General features: G+C 38.5%; 1 protein-coding gene across 2 annotated transcripts in view; it reads left to right on the forward strand.

Annotated features, from left to right (window-relative positions):
* The first annotated feature begins 8,975 nt into the window (after positions 1-8,975).
* LOC102785373 (adenylate cyclase type 1-like) overlaps positions 8,976-23,196 on the forward strand; it is a 36,447-nt gene continuing 22,226 nt past the window's right edge. For both annotated transcript variants that reach the window (XM_006786432.2, XM_006786433.2), the window contains exons 1-4: positions 8,976-10,362; positions 13,428-13,577; positions 13,867-13,985; positions 22,187-22,298. In XM_006786432.2, the coding sequence (XP_006786495.1) occupies positions 9,754-10,362; positions 13,428-13,577; positions 13,867-13,985; positions 22,187-22,298 (990 nt within the window). In that variant the 5' untranslated portion in view covers positions 8,976-9,753. The remainder of the gene's footprint in view (positions 10,363-13,427; positions 13,578-13,866; positions 13,986-22,186; positions 22,299-23,196) is intronic.

Consider the following 23,196-nt stretch of genomic DNA (forward strand, 5'->3'; position numbering starts at 1 on the left):
ATGGTTACACGGTGACGCTCTCTCTCTGCGTGTTTCCTGGGTGAGAGAGGCCTTTATGTTGTTGTTGTTGTGCTAAGCTAATAGGCAGAATGCTAGCGGTATAGCTCTAAAGCATAGGTGTCAAACTCTGGCCCGCGGGCCAAATTTGGCCCGCAGCCTAATTACATTTGGCCCGCGAAGCCATACCAAATTACTATTAGAGCTGGCCTACTGGTATTATACAGCTAATATATATATATTGTTTAGTATTAATTTTTGCTTGTTCCATATTCAGTTTTTCAGCAAAACGTGTTTGAGTCCATAAGAAAAGATTCATTCTTATATCTGGAGGAATAAATATATTTCAATAAATATTAATGTTAGCCCGCGACTTTGTTCCAGTTTTGAATTTTGGCCCACTGTGTATTTGAGTTTGACACCCCTGCTCTAAAGAATGTAGCATCATGGGCAGTGTAGTCCGTGCTGCAGGGAGAATGGACTGCCATACCCGTTACGTGTCTGTGAGCGCGAGGAGGGAGAAAAGGGAAAAGTACGAGCTGTCATCGAGCAAAAACGGGAGCTGGAAGCATGTAAATATAATAATAACCACTGCAGCCAAGAAGAGTGCCTGACGAGCCCAGTTGTAAGTAAGCTATTAAGACTCGACTGTACACCGTGTTCGTGTTTTCCTCCAAAAACAATAAGTTCTGTTGGAGCAGCCTTTCAACTCCTCTCTCTGTCTCTCGCTGGCAAACTTGACCCAGACAACAAAGTAAAGCTAGTTTTCCGCTACGAGCCCGACAGAGAACCCGGCTTATTAGCCAGAGGTCCCTTTACTATGGTTCGGAGCCGCGAACCTTCAGTAACAGTAATAAATCACAGCAATAGTACATTCATGTAGTTGTAAACAGCATGATAATATATTAAGTAATCCAAAGTATTCAGAATACCTTACTCTCATTGAGTAACGTAACGGAATACGTTACAGAATACATTTTGGGGCATGTATTCTGTATTCTGTAATGGAATACATTTTAAAAGTAACCTCCCCAACACTGCATGTAACATAGACATAGTTTCCCAGTCAGATAAATGAAGCTGATTATTGACAATTAAAAACTCCACTTTAGCTATTGAAAGTGGCTCATGGTCAAATTAGCCATGCATTTTACCTGAATCCTTGAATCTCTCCATCTATTTTCTTACCATGTTAATTTCTTCTTCCTCCGTCTCTTCTTCATCCTTTGTTGGGACTGCTGTCCCTCCTTCTGCACTTCTCCACAGTTGTTGCTAGCAGCAGCAGCCTCCTGTGACTGTTAGGGCTGGTTATTAGTTGCTGCTGGTGCTGTTGTTGACGGTGAAGCAGCAGCAGCCCGACAGCTAACATGCCAGTTAATTTGACACATTTTGCTGCATCTATTTTTAGTTTCTTTTTCTCACTTAGCTTTTCAGTTCCACCTTTTTGGTACTTCTTCCACACTAAACTCTGTTCTACAAGGTGCATGAGCACACAACAGAGATGTGATTAGGCAATACAGGTAAGTAATTAAAATGATCAATGTGTGTATCGTAGAATACACAGATTTCCCATGTGACCGATCGCTAGATGGTTGCAGACTCGTCTCTAGGCCTTAAATATTTTGCACAATTATTTAGTTTTCTAAACAATGGCTGCAAATAAATTGCTATTTTAAAGCAAAACAGTATTAAATGGCTGTTTCATTTTTTATTATTAGGATACAGTCAAAAACAGTGGTATTGCTGTCAGTGTGATGGCAAGTACATCAAGAAATGAATCATGTTCAAAGCAGTTATATTGCTTCTGCATTTATCTCTTGCGGCATGTTTTGGAATGTGTTGAATGACGGATAGGTTTCACAAATTTAGAGGATCATCATTTAGCCTGGAGAAATAGTTTGTTGCTTTATAAGAAAGCCCTCCGCAAAGCCAGAAGAGCTTACTATTCGTCACTGATTGAAGAAAATAAGAACAACCCCAGGTTTCTCTTCAGCACTGTAGCCAGGCTGACAAAAAGCCAGAGCTCTTTTGAGCCAACCATCCCTTTAACGTTAACTAGTGATGACTTCATGAACTTCTTCACAAATAAAATTTTTATCATTAGAGAAAAAATTACCAATAATCATCCCACAGATGTAATATTATCTACAGCTACTCTTAGTACCATTGATGTTAAGTTAGACTCTTTTTCTCCAATCGATCTTTCTGAGTTAACTTCAATAATTACTTCCTCCAAACCATCAACGTGTCTTTTAGACCCCATTCCTACAAAACTGCTCAAAGAAGTTCTGCCATTGATTAATTCTTCGATCTTATATATGATCAACCTATCTCTAATAATCGGCTATGTACCACAGGCCTTCAAGGTGGCTGCAGTTAAACCTTTACTCAAAAAGCCATCTCTAGACCCAGCAGTCTTAGCTAATTATAGGCCAATCTCCAACCTTCCTTTCATATCAAAAATCCTTGAAAGAGTAGTTGTCAAACAGCTAACAGATCATCTGCAGAGGAATGGTTTATTTGAAGAGTTTCAGTCAGGTTTCAGAGCTCATCACAGCACAGAAACAGCTTTAGTGAAGGTTACAAATGATCTTCTTATGGCCTCTGACAGTGGACTCATCTCTGTGCTTGTCCTTCTTGACCTTAGTGCAGCATTCGATACTGTTGACCATAATATTCTATTAGAGCGATTAGAACATGCTGTAGGTATTACAGGTATTGCACTGCAGTGGTTTGTATCATATCTATCTAATAGACTCCAATTTGTGCATGTAAATGGAGAGTCCTCTTCACACACTGAGGTTAATTATGGAGTTCCACAGGGTTCAGTGCTAGGACCAATTCTGTTTACATTATACATGCTTCCCCTAGGCAGCATCATTAGAAGACATAGCATACATTTTCACTGCTATGCAGATGACACCCAGCTCTATCTGTCCATGAAGCCAGATAACACACACCAATTAGTTAAACTGCAGGAATGTCTTAAAGACATAAAGACTTGGATGGCCACTAACTTTCTGCTTCTCAACTCAGATAAAACTGAGGTCATTGTACTCGGCGCTGAAAAGCTTAGAAATTTGGTATCTAACCAGATTCTTACTCTGGATGGCATTACCTTGGCCTCCAGTAACACTGTGAGGAACCTTGGAGTCATTTTTGACCAGGATATGTCCTTCAACGCACATATTAAACAAATATGTAAGACTGCGTTCTTCCATTTGCGCAACATCTCTAAAATTAGAAATATCCTGTCTCAGAGTGACGCTGAAAAACTAGTTCATGCATTTATTACTTCCAGGCTGGACTACTGCAATTCATTATTATCAGGATGTCCAAAAAACTCACTGAAAAGCCTTCAGTTAATCCAAAATGCTGCAGCAAGAGTACTGACAGGGACTAGAAAGAGAGAGCATATTTCTCCTGTTTTGGCTTCCCTTCATTGGCTTCCTGTTAAATCCAGAATTGAATTCAAAATCCTGCTCCTCACATAAAAGGTCTTAAATAATCAGGCCCCATCTTATCTTAATGACCTTGTAGTACCATATCACCCTATTAGAGCACTTCGCTCTCGCTCTGCAGGCCTACTTGTTGTTCCTAGAGTATTTAAAAGTAGAATGGGAGGGAGAGCCTTCAGTTTTCAGGCCCCTCTTCTGTGGAACCAGCTTCCAGTTTGGATTCGGGAGACAGACACTATCTCTACTTTTAAGATTAGGCTTAAAACTTTCCTTTTTGCTAAAGCATATAGTTAGGGCTGGACCAGGTGACCCTGAATCCTCCCTTAGTTATGCTGCAATAGATGTAGGCTGCCGGGGGATTCCCATGATGCATTGAGTTTTTCCTTTCCAGTCACCTTTCTCACTCACTATGTATTAACAGACCTCTCTGTATTGAATCGTATCTGTTATTAATCTCTGTCTCTCTTCCACAGCATGTCTTTATCCTGTCTTCCTTCTCTCACCCCAACCGGTCGCAGCAGATGGCCGCCCCTCCCTGAGCCTGGTTCTGCCGGAGGTTTCTTCCTGTTAAAAGGGAGTTTTTCCTTCCCACTGTCGCCAAAGTGCTTGCTCATAGGGGGTCATATGATTGTTGGGCTTTTCTCTGTATCTATGAAGCGCCTTGAGGCGACATTTGTTGTGATTTGGCGCTATATAAATAAAATTGAATTGAATTGAATAGGTTTGTGGATTTTTCACCCCCAAGGCCAGTTTTGATTTGGTAATTATTAGTATGTTCTGTTGCTGCCGGAGGTCACGTTTGGACACATTTCTTTTCAGCATATGTGAAAGCTAGCTAAGTTGTGGTTAAATTTGATTTATTCATTGTATTTTATTTCACGAAAAAAGGAGAAGAAATACATCTGTGACCAAAAGCAATGAAACAAAATACAACGCAGAGAAGTCCTCCCAAGATGTAGCAGTTTCTCTGATGTAGGCACGCATCTGAATGACAGAAAAACCTGCTGTTTTTTTGTTTGTTTGTTTTTTTCTTAGCACATTTTAATTATGGCTGACATTTGCTAATTGACAACATGCATTACCGGTTCCTTTTGGCTTTCTCTTGGCTATTTCACTTGCTGGTGCTGAATTAGTGTGATTGTTATAATAAGAAATATCATGCAGAGAAATCTCATTCTGTCCCTTTCATTTTGTAGCTTGCATATTTTTCTTGTACAGTTTTTAATTCATCTTTTCTGTCCTCTTGTCTCCATTCTGGCCCAAACCAGCAGATTCTGAAAACCCAGCTGGCTGGAGAATTAAAGGCTGTGGAAATCTTTTTGCAGCTTTTCTTGAGAGAGTGAGCGAGAGAGACAGAGCCAGAGTGACATTTCTCACCATTCGATTTACAAGAGAAGCCAAATATGAGGCGTGGATCAAAGTGTCTGTATAAATCCAGCCAGCTAAGGTTCATGTATTCTATAGATGAGCTTTCTAGAAAGAAGTAAAACAACTGACATGTGGTGGAAAAGATTTTAATTGCTCAAAAGAGCTCAAGTTGCCTAGTCATCAAACTGTTATTCAGATAACAATTTTGCAATGTAAATATGTCAGCTGTTTTATATCATTTCTGATACTCAGCTGTTTCATGTCTTGCAGTCTGAGGTTTGTGTGTGTGTGATGAATGAGTAAGAGCCTGAAACAGAAAGGCAGGCAGAGGAAATAAAAGGATTTTTAGTAAAGAGACATACAGCAGGAAGCTGGCTACTGTCTCCATATCTGATGCCCTTGCAGTACAGCCTTGTGGCACAAACTCCCAAAAGACCTCTTTGTTCTCAGAAGATGAGGGCTAGCAGAATGTGACTGTGCACTTACACCTGAAGCAATCAAAAGCAGAGAGAATAACACATTTATACCGCACGATGGCTCTGCTCTCATCCTACAATATACCTGGCACAAACAGGCCAAGAAGTCCTCCTGGAATACTGCACGCCTTCAATCAGATCTCAAGAAAGTATAATTGTATAAGCAAGAAAAGAAATATATCCAAACCAGCACATGCAGCTCCATGAATAGAAATCAAATGTTGCTGATTTTTTATTTTGTTTAAATGCACTGTGCCTTATTTGGCTCTGAACACCAGCAGTGCTCATCTTTTAGATTAACTTAGGAGGTGCTGCTCAGCAGAAATTGAAATACAGATCGAGGTGACTACAGAGAAACTGTGCCAGATTAACAAGCTTACAATCGTGAAGAGAGACTATGACAAATAATCCCCATCTTAACAAAATTCAGATAGAGTCAAAACCAGTTAACTGATGTGAATCATAGAGTCTCGGTTTATGTAGTGGGTTGTGTAAAAAAAATGAAAATACCTTCCGATTATGATCCACCATGCAACATCATGTGGAAAGCATCTGATTGGCAGCAGCTTCATTTTTCAACACGACAAACACATTGCCAATGCAGTAAAAGCATACGTGGACAGAAAACATACAGTAGAACACTATGGTAGTCAGTCATCACGCCTTTTCAGAGCCTGGACAATTTTATTGAAACAATGTGGGATCATCTTGACAGAGAACGGAACAACAGATCATCATCCAGAGAAGAGCTTTAAACATCTTTGAGGAGGCCTGGAAAACTATTCCTGAAGATTAGTTAAACAAATTACAATAAATCCACACTAACAGAGTTCAGACTGTGTTAAAGAACAAAAGCAATCATAGGAAATATTGTTTTTCAGTGCCATTAAAATACTACAAATGTTGCCTTATATGCTACATTTCCATTTATATTTCTATGTTGCAATAATTCTCTGCAGCTATTTCCCATTTTCCAAGCACAATATAAAGAAATGAGGGGTGACTCAAGACAGAGAGAGTACTGTAGCTTCAGCATTTATCATCTGTGACTGTAAACACTTTTTTTGAGAGGGGACAAATCATTCTAATGTGGATCCTTCTGATGAAGGATACGCTTGTGGACTTTTTCCTCAAGTCCAGTTTTGATTTGGTAATTATGTGTGTATTGTGTTTTCAGCCCTGACAAATGGAGTTCTGCAGGTTCCTGCTCAGGGCTGGAATTGCACTCATTTCTTTTAAGTTTATGTGAAAGCTAGCTGACTCGTGGCCATATTTGATTTATGCTGTGTAATTTATTTCATAAGTAAAGGAAAAGAAACAGATTGATCACCGTGTGTTGAACGAAATGAAACAAAATACCATTCACAGAAATCTTATATTCTCGCTTCATCTATTTTGTATATGCCATATTTTTCTTGTCCTTCCAAGATTGTGGGTGTTTATCTGAGGGGAATACACACCTGAGTGGCAACTGCGAGAAAACCTGCATTTCTTTTTTCTTGGCACATTTTAATTATGGCTAACATTAGCTAATTCATGACATGCACTGCTTTCCCTCTTGGGTGTCTTTTAGCTGTTTCATTTGCTGGTGTTGAACCAATGTGTCTGTTATTACAAGACCACCAATACGTCAACCGCATGTGAACACTGGTGGGATTTGCCAGATGCTTAGCTATCATGGAAGATGATCTTATCTCAGCATGTGCAAACAAGCACTGAGATGGACTTTTGTTATTCCTACTACTGTTATTATTCTTTCTTTCCCCCTAGTGGTGTGTGAGCATTTTATTTGTACATTCTGAAAACACCTGCCTAAAAGCAGAAGCCTAATCGGAGACATTGAAGGAAGGAAGCTATACAACTGACATGTGGCAGACAAGCGTTTAACTGCTCCAGAGATATGAAGCTGATGAGTCATCATCCTGTTAAATAACAATTTTGCAGCATAAATATGTCAAATATACAACAATATAATGCTGTTTCACATCGTTTCAGATGACAAGCTGTTTTTAGGGGGTGGGGGAGGGGGGCTTATGTGATGATGGCGTTAAAGAGGAAAAATAGAAGTATTTGGAAGAGAAGCAGCAGGAAGCTGGCGTCTGTCCAATACCCTTGGAGTGCAACTTTGTGGCGTGAACTCCCAAAAGACCTTTTTTTGTTCTCAGAAGATGAGAGCTGGCAGAGTGTGACCGTGCACTTAAACCTGAAGCCATCAAAAGCAGAGAGAATAACACATTTAAACCGCATGATGGCTCTGCTCTCATCCTTCAATATACTTGGCTGCAAACAGGACAGGAGGTCCTCTTGGAATACTGCAATCCTTCAATGAGATGCAAAGAGATCCGTACAAATCTGTGTCAGACAAAATAAATATTTGGAAACCTGCACATGCAGCTACGCAAACAGCACGGATGTTGCTGATTTTGGTCTTTTGTTGAGCGCACAGTTTGGCATTCGCCTCAAAAAGACTGTGGCTATGCCATGCAACACTGAAAAACTGCAGCCCTCGCTATTGTGATTAATTTAGGAGGTGCCACACAAGGAATATTGAAAAATTGATTAAGGCAATGACATAAAATCGGTGCCACTTTAATTACACTCTAGTCAGGAGACTGTAAATGATGCCACCGTTTTCTCTCATTTGCAGATCACCTGTGCGAGAGACGGAAGCTGACAGCTGACACACAGCGATGTGAATGTTTTTTTTTATATGTGGGAGCTAATAAAAGCTCAGTAAAAAGGGAGTAAAAGCCTTGTAGATAAGACAGATTATCAGTGTAAAAGCAATGTGTCCTACATCTGGTGTCCCATATCTTCCTCTCAGAGCAGCAGGGACAGATAACACAGACATGAGCCTGGCAGGTCCCCAAGAGGGAAAGGTGAACTCTATTGTTATGCAGACAGCTGTTTGTTCATTTAGTGTGACAGCAAGCAGGCTTGTTTAAGATTTCTCTTTAGCTAAAGTTTAGCCTAGTTCAGTTTTAGTCTGTGTCAAGCTTGACTCGGTAATCAACAAAACCTGATTAAACCTGAATATTCTATATCATCAATTTCCAGGTGACATTTTCCAAACCTTTTTGGATTTCAGAAGCTTGAGCTAGTGATTCTAATTATGTTTTATGTTTTTTTTTTAAAACTAATGACCAAACATATCAGCTCCAACACCTCATCTGTTTGCCACAAATTGTCTACTTCCATGTTGCTGGTAGCACAAGTCTTTTATAGAACATTGTTTCCCTTTTTGTCTCAGAATTTAGTAGGCTGCCAAATACTTTACTGCTCTGTTTCTATTTTCGCCCCATCCCTTTCACTCTCTCCATCTACCTGTCACACTGTATATAGCTGTGCTGGATCAGTGAGAGCTAGAACACTAACAGCTGAGAGAGAGAGAGAGAGACACACACACACACATAGTGAGAGCTAGGGAGGTGGAACAGAAGGCATGTGAGTGTCCTGGTAGCATGGTAGAGTGCTGGACTTTGGCACTGGCCATCAATCTGTCACTTTCTTACATCCTCTCTGGTACCGACGGGTCATGGCAATGGCAGCCTGTGACGGATGACTAATCTTCTCCTGGTAATGAATGAGACACCACCCCCCTGAATGCCAAAAGAGTGCTGATTGTGAGGGTGGCTGCCTCATGGCAATACAGGAGTCTTATTATGAATGCTATGCAATCATGTTACTCTGTGTCTGTGCCAACCAAACGCAGTAGCTCCCAGTTTATGAGAGTATAGTCGTGTCTCGAACACAGTGACGTGCGGTAGCGCTATTAATTGCGCTTCTTTCTCTCATCTTCTGTGCTTGTGTGTGAGGGAATTAGGCAGAGGAAGGGAGCGCGTAAATGAATCAGAGCATAGCAAAAGTCACTGCACGGGCTTTAACGATGGAAACACGTCGTGTGCAGGTGGAAAAGGGAGACGTTGCTGTTAAGGATAATGCATGTGCTGTTCTGTCAGGCTGAAGGGGAGCTCTGTAGCCGCGCTAGTCAAATCGTCTTGACTGCGTGTGTTGAGTAGCTGAGACCTGTCTTATCTTCACCTCATAATGCGCAGGCGTGATCCTATCTGAGCCCCGCAAAAAAAAAAAAAGAAAAGAAAAGAAAAAAAGCTGTTACCGTCACAAGTAGACGACGTGCTCTTCAGTGGTGCTCAAGCGAACGCTGAATTCTTATTATAGTAATTATTTTTTAGTAGGCTACATGTATATGGCACATCGCCTGGAACACTGCTGAAAAATGAAGATTTGCTTGCCAGCTAATCTTTCCGGACAGCACAGTCCAACCTGTGGATAGTGCCGAGCGCGTCTGTGGCCACCGGCCAGTCTCCTCCGCTATCTGGGACGCTCTGCCTGGAGTCTGTTGTGCGCGTCTTTTTACGTTTGCATCCCGGGGTCTGTGTCGGCGCGGGACCCGCTGTTCTGTTTAAGCTAAGCTGTGAGCAGGTATTCAGTTTATGAATGGCACTGACATGGAGGAAATACCGTTTCAGAAAGTCAAAACCAGGCGGAAGAGAAGTCACTGTCCACCGGCTGTCCCTTTGACCACCATCGTATGCGAGGACGAGTTCGACTGCAAAGAACTCGAGTCTCTCTTCCAGAACTACAACCTGAAACTGGAGCAGACGTCCACTCTCAAAGCCCTGGCCGTGCTCATATTCTTGTCCTCGACGCTAGCTGTGGTGGAGTTGCTGTCCGGCCCCAGCATCACCATCTCCAAGGGGTCCCATCCGGTCCACTGTGTCATCTTCGTGTCCCTGTTCATTGTAACTAATGTCAAGTACCTGCAAGTGACTCAGCTCCAACAGATTGTTAACCTGACGCTGCTCTTCGGGTTTACTTTCTCCTTCCTTTGCTGTCCCTTCTCCCTGGGCGCCATGGGGCTAGAGCCCCCGACGTCCCCGGAGCAAGGCATGTGGCAGCTCATCCTGGTCACCTTCGTCGCCTATGCGCTGCTACCTGTACGGACGCTTTTGGCTGTTGTGTTTGGAATAATGGTGTCCATCTCCCATTTGATTGTTACTGCCACTTCCGTCACAGTGAAAACACAAAAACTATGGAGAACAGTAAGTACATGTTGCACATGATTATGGTGCCTCTAATACTTGGTAACCTTGAAGCTTATATTATTATGCGTGTGAATATAATAATCTATTCGTATGAGCTACACACTCCTGGAGTAGCCCGTATTAGGATATGAAGCTCAGGTAGAGAGAAGCAATTTAGATGTCAGTTCAGCACCAGGGATAGCTCCATGTGGTATGACTTGAAGGGCTTTGCTTAGGTTTTAATCAAATCCGGCAAAACAATAACACGATCAAGACAAGTTAGAGCATATTTGCTCTCATAAGACAAAACATGTTGAGAATTTGTAGCTTTATCTTGGTGGTATGCAGTGGAAGTGAATGTAACGGTGACTATCAGTTCACATAGTTTTTCTCCCTCTTCCACACAAATTCCATGCGTGTAACACATTTATGATATTTAATGGTGTTAGGCTAGTGTATATTATAGTGTGGTGAAACCAAGACTTCCCTGCAGGCACCCTGATTAAAAAAATATAGTAAAGCAAAACAGTCTACGACTGTTTTCTATGGGATATGATTCAATCCCAAAGAAGCAGGTCAGGAATGAAGAACTAGAGTGACATCCTCCAAGCACCAGAAGTAGGGCAAATTGGAGGGACAAGCACACACACACATAAACACACACCCACCCACACACAGAGGAAGACCACTTTGACTACTCTACATATGCTTCCGTAAAGAAATAGGGCAAAGTCATGCATGTCATTACAGAGCCGGAATAGAAATTGGTACACCGCTCTCTGGAAATGTATAGCTTTTGTACCTTTTCCTGTCACACTCAGACACATATGCTCACATTCCTGGCTGTCATCAGCTGTGGGAAAATAAGATATGTCACATCAGTCAAAAACTACCAGGGGTATAATGGAACATGTCTGCCTACGTGCAACATATGACACGAATATTGGGCATTTCTTGGAAGTGAAACTGAGATTCTGTCGTTTCATCGTGCTCCCAAATGATGACAGCCTATTTACAGAGCTTTGTTTTCCTGTATGTAGGCTATGCGGTACCTGCATAGCCATGTGAAGGACACTGCTAGCTGTACTACCGGAGATAGCTAATCCATTAAGCTTAGAGATGAGCTGTGTGGCATGACCCTGCACAGTCCAGGCTTGCAACAACCACCCACCTAGGTCCCAAGCACTCAGCCTACGGTTGTGTCTACTTCTACATGAAATACCTTATTACTAAAGCAAGTGTTGACTATAATTTCAAATGCACGTTATTGTAGGGCCTCTTTTGTCTCATCATGCATCAGGTCCTTTTAGTAGCATAATTTATTCATTGTTGGTAGTTTAAATACCATAAAATGTTAAATGGGGTATGGGTTTATAGCCTTACCTGTCTAGATAAAGCTTAGATTACAAAAACAATAAAACTAAAAATAGGTACTTTATTAGACCCCATTGAAAGAAATGACAAAAATATAATTGTAAATAAACTCAGCAATCATTGGCATTTTTACTTATTAACTTATTGCTACTACTATTAATATGAAGTACAACAGCAAAAAAAAAAAGAAAAGAAAAGAAAAACCTAAAGAAAAGGGGAGGAAAAAGCATTGCAAATAAAAACCTTGTATTGTATTCAGTGAATACCTGTATACATCATAATGAGACACCTTGGAATTAATCATGTCACCGAATAAAAGTTAATGTACTCCTTTTATTTTTTTACTGCATCGTAAAAGTTTGAAGATCTTCATTACTGCCAGTGAATGGGTACAACAGCCGAGAATGAAAGATTTTGTTGCTAGTGCAGTAAGGTCAATAATGAGCACACTGCGTTTAACACAACAGAGAAGCTCAAGAGTATTTTACACCAATTAACTCTGATGTCCACATTTATTCACTCCGGGCTATAAAGTTACTTGAGCATCGTTTGAACATGCTGATCCTTGCCAACAGTGCTGCCAAGCACAAAGCCAGACTTCTGCTGCCAAAAACAGCGTTCTCAAGGCAATCCGTTATTCGTTGCTCTGGGAAACGTGCCTGTCTGTGGCAGTAAAAGTTTCTTAAAAATTTTACAAGAAGTGGATATATAATTTCAAAATATGACAGTGTTTTCATGATGCTTAGCTAAACATATAAGCTATATTTTAATAAAGTATAAGGTGTTTTGGGGTAACATTTCTTAAAGTCAAATAAGCTCCATCGCTAAGTTCTACAACAGAAAATACTAAAGGTGAATGAGGATATGAGTTAACATATTTATTTTCATCAATATATTGTGTATTTAATACCTGCAGTGACTGCTTGCTAGTCTACACATCATAGGCAATCGCAGAACTGTGTCAAGTAACTCAGCCAGCCTCAACCAAGCAATAGAAATTATTAAAAACAGTCATGCTGCTGTGTGTCTATTATAAGAGATGTCACAGATTTTCTCATAGAAAATATTGAATAAAAAATCATATATTTGAAAAATATCCAGGTAAATGAATTAACTGGTATAACACCCTTAAACTGCCATTCAGCCCGTTTAGGGTAGTGAAACTCCAGTTTCAGGTCCTTGAAAGCAGGGGTAACAAAATCTGGCAACCATCCACATGTATATATGTAGTTATATGAATGCCATGGATACTTTAATCAGTGTAGTGTATAGGCTGCTTGTTTTTTCTTATTTATTGTTATTCAGCTTTGATTTTAAGTATTATGATATGTTTTGTTTTTTTACCATTAGCTTTGGTTATATACACATCTGTTCATGCAGCTTAGTGTTATAGTTCTGTGCTTGCCCCTTTTAAATAAAGTAAGAAATTGAAATAAATTACTTCCTGTGCTGCACTGTGCATCAATGCACACAAACAAATTCACAAAGACGCCAAATGACAAAACATATTTCACATTAGATTATTTACCATACATCCAATATATGAAAATATACATGAAAATACATTTTTCATTGATCATAACAACACACGTATAAATATTTGATCTAACTAAAGTGATGTAAATATTTCCTAATGGTTTCTTAAATATTTTTGTCTTCAACAATGTACCATAGAAGTAATAGTGTGTAATATGTGCGTGTTTTTGCAGTTGGTTGCCAACACAGTACTGTTCACCAGTGTCAACCTGTCAGGGCTGTTTGTGCGCATCCTAACAGAACGAGCCCAGAGGAAGGCCTTCCTGCAGGCTCGCAACTGCATCGAAGAAAAACTCCGCATGGAGGATGAGAACGAAAAACAGGTATAGGCACCTTTTTTGCTGCACAAACTATGTGTAAAATTGGATGTCTACCCCCACCGCCCCATGCCTCAAGTCATTTTGCCACATTATTCATTTCTGTTAGATTTCATGCCTTTTTGTCTAGCACATTTCTTATCACCGCCAACACTTTGCCCTATGATAACTTTGCCGCTTTCGACTGTATAAGTGACTTACTTTATCTTTTTTCCCCTTTCTTGCTCTGTTTCTCACACACAAATGCACACACACACACACACACACACACACACACACACACTCATATTCTCAGGAGCGCCTGCTAATGAGTCTGTTGCCCAGGAATGTAGCTATGGAGATGAAGGAGGATTTCCTGAAGCCCCCAGAAAGGATCTTTCACAAAATCTATATCCAGCGTCATGACAATGTCAGGTAGGACCCTATCATCAAGGCAACACAGCTGCGAACCTTTCCTAGAGACATTTGTGAATTAAATAAAGCCTTTCCATTTTAAAACAATCATTTAGAGATTAGTATACTCATAAGAGATTCAGTGCTAAGAAAAACTAAATAACTTGACCAAAAATGTCCAGAGGAACAACGAGGGCTTTAGTATGTTGGGGTGGTGTTTATGTTTACACTGAAGCCTTACTTGTATTTTTTAAATTGTCCAGGTAACACTGATGGCCTGGAAAAAGATTATGTTGCACTTTCTACTTAAAGTTTCGTGCAAAAAGTTCCAAGCACTCATTCAAACAGTTCTGTTTGTGATATTTATTATATTACTGCATTTTTACATATGGCTGATGTGTTCACACCACTAAGGAGCATTTTAGTGTTCCAGTCTGTTGCTGCTTTCACAGCTTCATATGCTGGATAACTTAATCTGAAGTAACGAATTATATTTTAATGCAGAAATCTATAAGTAACTATAACTCCTTCTAAATGTAATAATTCGCTTTGAAGTATGAAATTAATTAACATTTTATTTACGTAAATTTTCTTTTAAATAATCTGATTATTTTGTTAAGTGTGGTGCTTGGATATTATTTATTATATATAACTTCTTCACTTTTCTTCCTCACTCTGTAGTTAGTTATGTCTGACCTTTAACCTTTGATTAGAAATTACTAAATATGTGTGTTTGAGAGTATGATTTTCACTGCTTCATTCTGTGGGAAAACCCCCCCCAAAAACTTGATGTTCTGCATTCTCATTTTCATTACCCATTTTGGTATGCCTCGGTAACTGTATTGCTACCTTTCCCATTTCATGCTCTAGCATTTCCTTGTTACCGTTTCTTATCTTTTTCACTTCCTCCTTTCGTCTGTGTTCTCAGAGCAGCAGGGAGGCTTGAGGAGGAGAGTTTGCTTAGCCTTAGGATTAAGTTGCTACAGGGGATTAAATGCAATGGAGACCAAATTCTTGTTGCATAACACTTTGCCAGTGTGTGTGTGTGTGTGTGCTTTTGTGTGTGCGTGCTGGTTAAATATGGACAGATCTCAGTGGAGCTCTGCTGATTGCTTTTGTGCCTTGAACTTCTTCAGATAGCTCCACCCTTTGAGAGTGATCTGGACTGGATGCAGGCATGATTTATGTGATTTGGAGGGCTGTAATTAGAAACTAAACTGTGTGCAGCACAGTTTATGCAGTTTTATTTATTATGTTTTGAGATTGTGGCTTATTAAAACTAAGCCAGAGGGATATTGTAGTAATAGTCTTCAGCCAACCTGTGACCCTGAATTGATAAGCTGTTAGAAAAACGGATGGACAGACGGAAGAATGTTTGGATATATCAGCCACTAAAAAAGAATATATTTAAGTGTTATTTAACACAATACAAGTTGTATTATAGAACCATACAGGTATACATTTGCAGTAAGTACAGTATACACAAACAGAAAATTAACTTACATAAACTTACAGTAATTCACATTTTTTTTCAAGGTCAGTGATTTGTCAAGTCATTTTAATAAATTACCCATTTTATTTTTATTTAGTGATAAATTATGATCAGAAATTAATACTGCCTACCTCTTGATCAAAGAGCCATCAGATTTATTAGGATTTAGCACTTAATTAAATATTTCTACCACTCTTTGTTTTTCCATATATATCATTTCCATAGAGTTGACATTTTCCTTTATCCTCCGTTGTATGGAGGATCAAAAGTGCCAAAATGAAACCAACAAATACATCTTTGGATAGTTTATCAAATGTGTCATGAATCAAAGTTATAAACAGGTAATTTATTAACACACAGTTAATTATATATATAACTTAATTAATGAAAACATAAATTCATCATAATTTAGAACATATTTATTTATTTCACTATTGAATTAATTATTATTTAATGGTTTCTGATCAACAGTCCTTAACATCTGATTAGTTTTCCTGCTAGTCAAGACAGATCGTTCCCAGATAAAGGATACATGCAGTATCACAGTCAGTTGGTGGTGGTGTGGATTTAAGACAGACATGTATCCCAGAATGCTTATAAACCTAAAAATCACAATGGTGGAGGAAAACACCCCAAACTGTAAGTAAAATATGAAATACCATTTCTTTGTCCATCTACAAGAAGAAAAAAAATAATTATATCTGCATTCATTTTTCATTCATTATTGTCACTGAGAAGTGAGAGTTATGTATACATTGAGAGATCTGCGAAATAGTCTGTTGAATTATCAGTAATATTTAACTACTATACAGCTTTTACCAACCTTTCCCAAATCAGCCCATTGTTTAAAAAAATCACATAAATGGGCCTTTTATGAGCATTTATGAGCAAATGTATTTTAAAACAACAAAGGTAATTAAGACTATTGTGCTATTTTTATTGTAAATATTAATCGTAAGGGTAAAAAGACAGTAAAGGACGGAGTTAAAACGAACTGTTGTTATCAAGTATACTGCTGTCTCACTGTAAGCTGTGCTTTTCCATCCAACCATCCCATCTAACCCTAAGTGTACTTACCAAGCAAGTATGCAACTACAAACTCTGTATTTGGAACTAAGAAACACCCACTGAAAGAATCGACTACGGACCAAAGTAACGGTTCTAGCTATGGCAGGATTTGTCCCACACCCTGGCTTTGAGGTTGACAAATACAATAAATACATGATGCACTGCACTGCAGGAACTATGAAATAATTAATTAAATACTGAAATGTTTAAATATGTTTAAAATGAAATTAATTGATAATCCAATTAATTAGTGATACATTGAATCAATTAATTATGTACATAATAATAACAATTTATATATTATTCAATTGTAATTCTTAATTCATTTAATTCATGATTTAACAGTTTACTTATTTCTTTTATTTTGGCACTTTTAAGCTTCCATACTCCCTCACCTCAAACACACACACACACACACACACACAGAGAGAGAGAGAGAGAGAGAGAGAGAGAGAGAGAGATACTGTTTATACAAAATCCTTATTAAGACAAATGTTCACCAGTAAACTTACTGTATCCAGTTTGTAAAACAGATACAAAGTTGCACATCTGACATTATAACTAATGATTCTTGGAAAAACAGCACGTGAGAAGAATCCAAGGAACATTGTCTTGCAATAAATGACTTTGCTGTAAGAGGACTTTTTAGGTCACCAATTAGAAGTTTTTGATGATGGGAAGTTTGAAGGTGCTCACTCACACTGAAGAAACTACAGTTTATTATTGCAAAATTTGTTGTAAGCATATTTCCCACTCCTCTGGGTTCACCCCTTTATTGGTCCAGCATCAGCACATCCACTGCCCACATGCTGTATCTCCAGATGGACCCATCCAAAATTAAACCTCGAGTTTTCACGTGGCTAGTGGCTTCCGCTTTGTGATTAAATTGATATCACGTCATGCCATAAAGCAGTAATGACTCCCACAGGGAGAAACAAGAGATTAGCATCATTAGGGCAATAATTTTCTTCAAATATGTGCCACTGGAGAGAAAATGATGAAAGAGTATGTGAGAAGGATTGGATTAGACAATATTACATATAAAAGTTGCAGTTACCACAGGAGTAATTGTTTGTAACTTGCTTATTTTGGTTAATTTTAGCACTTTGCTGTGTAGATGTAGATCTAAAGTTTTTTGAACTCAGTCAATGGGATGTGGTTCTGTAGGTTTTGGCAAAAGAGAGTTATAGCTGTTGATGGACATTTAAAATCAGACAGTTTGCAACCCAGGAGTAGCTAGCTAATTTAAAACTGAATGTGTTCAAAATGTCAAAACTTAACAAATATTTGGCAACATGTAGTATTCCAAGAATTACAGAACATATGTATGTTGTGACTGTAGCGTCTTTCAGTACAAATTCATACATTTTGTACACTGAGACTAAATGTATGTCATGTATTGTAGATATATTACAAAAAAGAGATCTAAATCAGGATGTCTTCTGATTAGAATTCAATAAATTGATCCCCAGCTCCTCCAATCTGCATGCAGAAGTACCCTTAGGCAAGATAGTGAATAAAAAAAAATGCTGCAGCTACATAGATAAAAAAAACAAAACAAAACGTGATACTTAAAAAGTGCACAAAATAAAGGACTGTGTTAATGCATCTTTGTGTGTATATATTTAAATTTTTCTTTTGATTTAGATGGAGATGTACAAGGGTTACAGACTTCAGTGTAATTATCCTAGTTAATACATAATTGGATTTACGTGCCTTTATGATGTTCCTCACATTTTTCTGAACTGAGTATGCAGTTCCTCGTGCAAACAACATTTAGCTTATTCTAACTGCACCATCATATCTGTAACCACAATACACGTTAGCAAATATATTAGATATAAGCAAATATCTTTATATCAGTAATGTTGTATGGTTTTATATCTGTATTGTTTGTTGCCTATAAAGAGGTCTAGCATTCTGATTTAAGCACTTTTCTGTCTTGTTTTTACAAGTAAGTGCACTGTGTCCTAAATGACCTGGACTTTGAACAGAACACAGGATTCATGCTCTGTGCATCAGTGCATGTGAGTGTTAAGATAATGGTGTGTGTGTGTGTGTGTGTGTGTGTGTGTGTGTGTGTGTGTGTGTGTGTGTGTGTGTGTGCGTGTGTGTGTGTGTGTGTTTTTCTGGATGAAAGAAGGTAAAAAAAAATAAAATAAGTGACTGTAGCCAAGGATCACATGAGGTTATGAGTCATTAGGACTATGCAATCAATGGGATGTTTTGTGCACCACATCATGTCTGATTCATGCACAGACACTCATAGGGGCCACAGTAATAGATTCTTCATATTTCCTTATATTTTTTCAGGAAACATGTGTGTGTGTTTTGAACATTAGTTACCATAACAAGGACCATCTAAATAAAAGGGGTATTGAAAGCAAGGAGACGTGTGCTCCAGGCAGACAGTTTAAAAATAATTAGCATTTTTGTGTACTCAGCCTCCGCTTCTAATACTCATTAGTGCATGTGTAAAGATGCTCGTAAGTGAGCGATGATCATGATAATAATAGCGTGTTTTGCAGCCTCTCTGTCACTCAACTGTTCTGTTCCACTTGTGTTTGTGGTGTCGTTTAAATTGAAACAACAGTGACTTAAAGGTTTAAAAAGCAGGTCACTGAATCAAGTGAGAATTTGAATCCTTGAGTAAAGTGTTGATTTTCACTCAGCTTTTCTACATTTCACTCCTTTGAAGGCGCCAAAAATGAAAGGAATAAAGGTGAAAATTCTTGCAAACAACTTAACTTTTAAGTGTTATTCAAAACTACTTGCATGAAAAATTGCAACAGTTTTGGCTTGGAACTGAGCTCAAGTATCAAACAAAATTAGCTGTGTTAGGTTGAGGAATTAAATAACTGGGCATGTGTTGTGTAGGCTGATCACTCTAAATCAATTTGGTTCTTATCCACCTTTATCTTCAGTTGTTCTGTAATTCACTGCAAAAATTCCTCTGCTGGAAACACCTTTCCATTCATCAAAATTTGGCCTATAACTTCACCAATCCCTTTATCTTTAAGCTACCTTTGACTCTGTCCTGTCTCATATGTGGCGCACAGCAAGAAATATTCAGTGGTTTCAGTAGGTGTGCTCTTGCTAGAGGTGAATGCATAGTTATGTTATACATCATGTCATGTTAGTTTTTTATCACATCTGAACAGTTCAGCATAGAAGAATTCTGTGATTCATTGCATATATATATATATATATATATATATATATATATATATATATATATATATATATTATCATGGTTGATACATGAACATTTTAAAAGTAATGAAGATATGGGAGAAACACCCTTAATTGCATAGTTTGTCCACTAGAGGGCTTTCTGCAAATTACCTCTTGGCTATGTATGTATTTGGAAATTCACAAACACAACAATCAGCTAGTCATTTGCCTTTATTAGGCAAATATCATAATAAAAACATGTTTTATATCCAAATTTGTGCCAACACACTGGACTGGGAAATGAATCAAGTATAGCATTCAACTGCTAAAACTTTTTTTATGTTCAGCCATGTTAGTAAATGACAAGAAAAAATAATCATAATGTTTTCTACTATTTTGTTCTTCCTTTTTGTAAAACAGAAAAGCTGAAAATTCGTGGATCACAACAATCAGTATATTTTAGCATTAGCATCTACTGTAACCAGTAGATATTTATTCTAATGTGATTACAAATCTTGAATAAATGTAACTGATACTCAAACCTGCACTTTGCTCAGTTTAGTTCTCTTTAGAGTTTTAGTCAATTCAAGTTGAAGTGTTTACACTAACATGGTATTTAACATTGCAAGTATTTGTCAGCCCCAGATGGTTGCCAATTAAAACAGTAACACAAACTGAGTCCGCTGCCCCTCATTATGGTGACATCTGTGAGACAGCAAGATGACATTTAGCAGCTCTCTCTCTCAGAGATCCAGCACTCTGTCACTTTGTGAAAACTCAAGCCTACATGAAAGCAACAGTCTGCCATCAGTATAAGATGCAGACATGCTGGTTGTTCGGGACAGTTAGTATTTGGTGACTGATCGAGTTCACACTCTGCCACATAGAACTCATTGCGAACACTTTTCATCACAGAGTTCTTTGGGGTATCCGGTCAAGCTGTATTAAAATATTAATGTGCACAACAGGATGTTAAACTCTTCACACTTTTGGAAAACAAAAATATAATCTGAAATAATTCTATGTCAGTTCTCTGACAGGGGACGTTTTGCCTATACACACAGGATGGACCAACCATTTAAACTACTATAGTGTTAATACAGAATATTTTGCATTTTTTCTTTTTTTAACCAAAGGGACAGCAGGGCTGGTTTTAACCTGAACCATCCAACTAAACCATCAGGCTACTAAGCTTGTATCTCACTTACAAAGTCAAAACAAGTAGGCTATGCTAACTACCTTACACTATGGAAATAAGTGCTATCTTTCATGATTCCTCTCACATTTTACCTGTTCAGTGTTATTATTGTCCAGGATTAGATAAAGACTGGGCCAGCTAAGTAAAGTAAGCTGTCTCTCTTTTCTGGGTCCAGTTGTGGTGCCAAAAATCAGGATTAGACTGCTCGATGATTAAAATCACAACACAGGTGGAATTATAGCTGTGGTTAGGGCGCAAACCACGCAAAGGGCAGACAGTATCTGGCATGCATTGATTCAAATGCAAAAAAGAAATTTCACCCCCACCAAGGAAGTTATTTTTTAATAAATTGGCAAACAATAAAATTGAGTTTAGAATAGAGTTTTTTTAGTGAAATAAAATTAAAATAGCATAAAAAAAAACTCTGGGCATCTAATCCACTGGCACTATAACTCACTAGGTGACCTCTATGACACTCTATTATGTGGTCTGGCCAGTCATGGGGTGAGAGGCAGGAAATGCCTTGGATAGATGGACAACACAGGGAGACAGACAGCCATTAAAGATCCAATTCACACTCGACAGAATCACAAAAAAGAAAAAAAGTCAGGCACAGGGAGAACAAACAAACTGCACACAGAAAGAATATTTATATAATAATTTGTATTTGATTTCTTTAGAAAACTATTTAAATCTGATTCACATTTTGAATAAAATCCACGCATTAAAAACACCCAAATGTGTTTTCAGCATACATTTAAAATGAGCTACTGAATCAGCTGACCTCAGGAAGGTTATTCCAATTCACCGACAATGCCAGAAGAGCAAGTGAAACTTAGATGGCTTATTTTGGGTAAAACAAATGCCAGACATGTCAGTTCAGGCACTTTCAGTCCTATATGCAGCCTGTCAAAAGGGAATACCAGTACTCTTGATGGCTGCATTATATCCTAGAATGTCTCCTCTGTGATCCTCGTGAGAATGCTCTTGCTTCTATTTTGAGTGGCTCTGCTTCACTGCGCTGCCAGTCAGTTAGAGAATGGGGCAGGCTCTCTCTCTCTGTTTATCTATCTATGTATCTATCTATCTCTATATATCTATCTAGACTTAATTAATTTAAATGTTGCTTGCATCATTCCAAAGCAATACTCAAACTGATTTTAAAAAGTCATTTTAAGCACATTTCTTGGAGCTAATCTGATCAGGCTATTATTCTTGTTTCATTGATGCAGTTTGCTGTGATTAATTTCCTACATTGACTCAGATTGTTCTTTCCTTTGTCTTTTTCAGCATCCTGTTTGCAGATATTGTTGGCTTCACCAGCCTGGCCTCTCAGTGTACAGCCCAGGAACTGGTTAAACTATTAAATGAACTGTTTGGAAAATTTGATGAGCTTGCCACGGTGAGTCAGTCTCCCTTCCTTGAAGACATATCCCTCACTTGCAGCCACTGTTGACATTGTTACAAAGTGGCTTTTTCTCTGTGTGCACACTTTCTCCGCAACACGACACAACTATAGTGTATTGTTGTGAGCATGTGGGGTTTTTGTGCATATGTGTGTGTGTGTGTGTATGTGTACTGCTTTGGCCACAAGCTGTTGGCACATTCCACTAGCTTAGCATGATGTCACTATGAATATTGGAAGCCCATATGATGCTTAATATGATTATCCAGTGCTTCATTTTGAGGAAGAGTTGACAGACCTCTTTAATCTGAGCCAGATTTACCCAGGGCTAAATCTTGCATCCTCTCTGGTTGTTTGAATGAACAAAATGAATGATTTTAAGAGCAAAGTTGTACTGGCCACAGTTGCTCTTGGTTTGCATGTGAAAAAGGTTTCAGCCTACCCATCTGTCAATATTTCACTCTTTTTTGATTTTGGTGCTGAAAATCCGCTCGGCTTTTGTCATTAAGTTTTACTGCCACAGTTAATCTATTTGCTTTCCTATTTGACACCATCAGCACAAAATCTTTTAATCAAAACACTATGCATACTCTGAACACATGCTTCCAAAAAGGTATGATATCACCCCCATCACCTGTCATGTAAATTTGGTTTAAAAAATACTGGATGTTTGGTGAGGAGGTTGAGCCCCTGCAGATCACCCTGCCACAACCTTAGTAACATGTAATCTGGCCTCTGTTACTTACACTAGCCACATACCCTTGTCAAATCCATTAATCCACGGGATTACAACCAACCCCTTTTTTGCTTTCATAGAAGGTTTTACTTGGCTGTGTTGAGAGCTTGTATTTTTAACTCGTTTGTTTACAGATTTAAATTTAGAACTGCCTAAAAC

The sequence above is a fragment of the Neolamprologus brichardi genome, chromosome 18 (assembly GCF_056152115.1).
Source record: "Neolamprologus brichardi isolate AB-2024 chromosome 18, ASM5615211v1, whole genome shotgun sequence".
Classification (NCBI taxonomy): Eukaryota; Metazoa; Chordata; class Actinopteri; order Cichliformes; family Cichlidae; genus Neolamprologus; species Neolamprologus brichardi.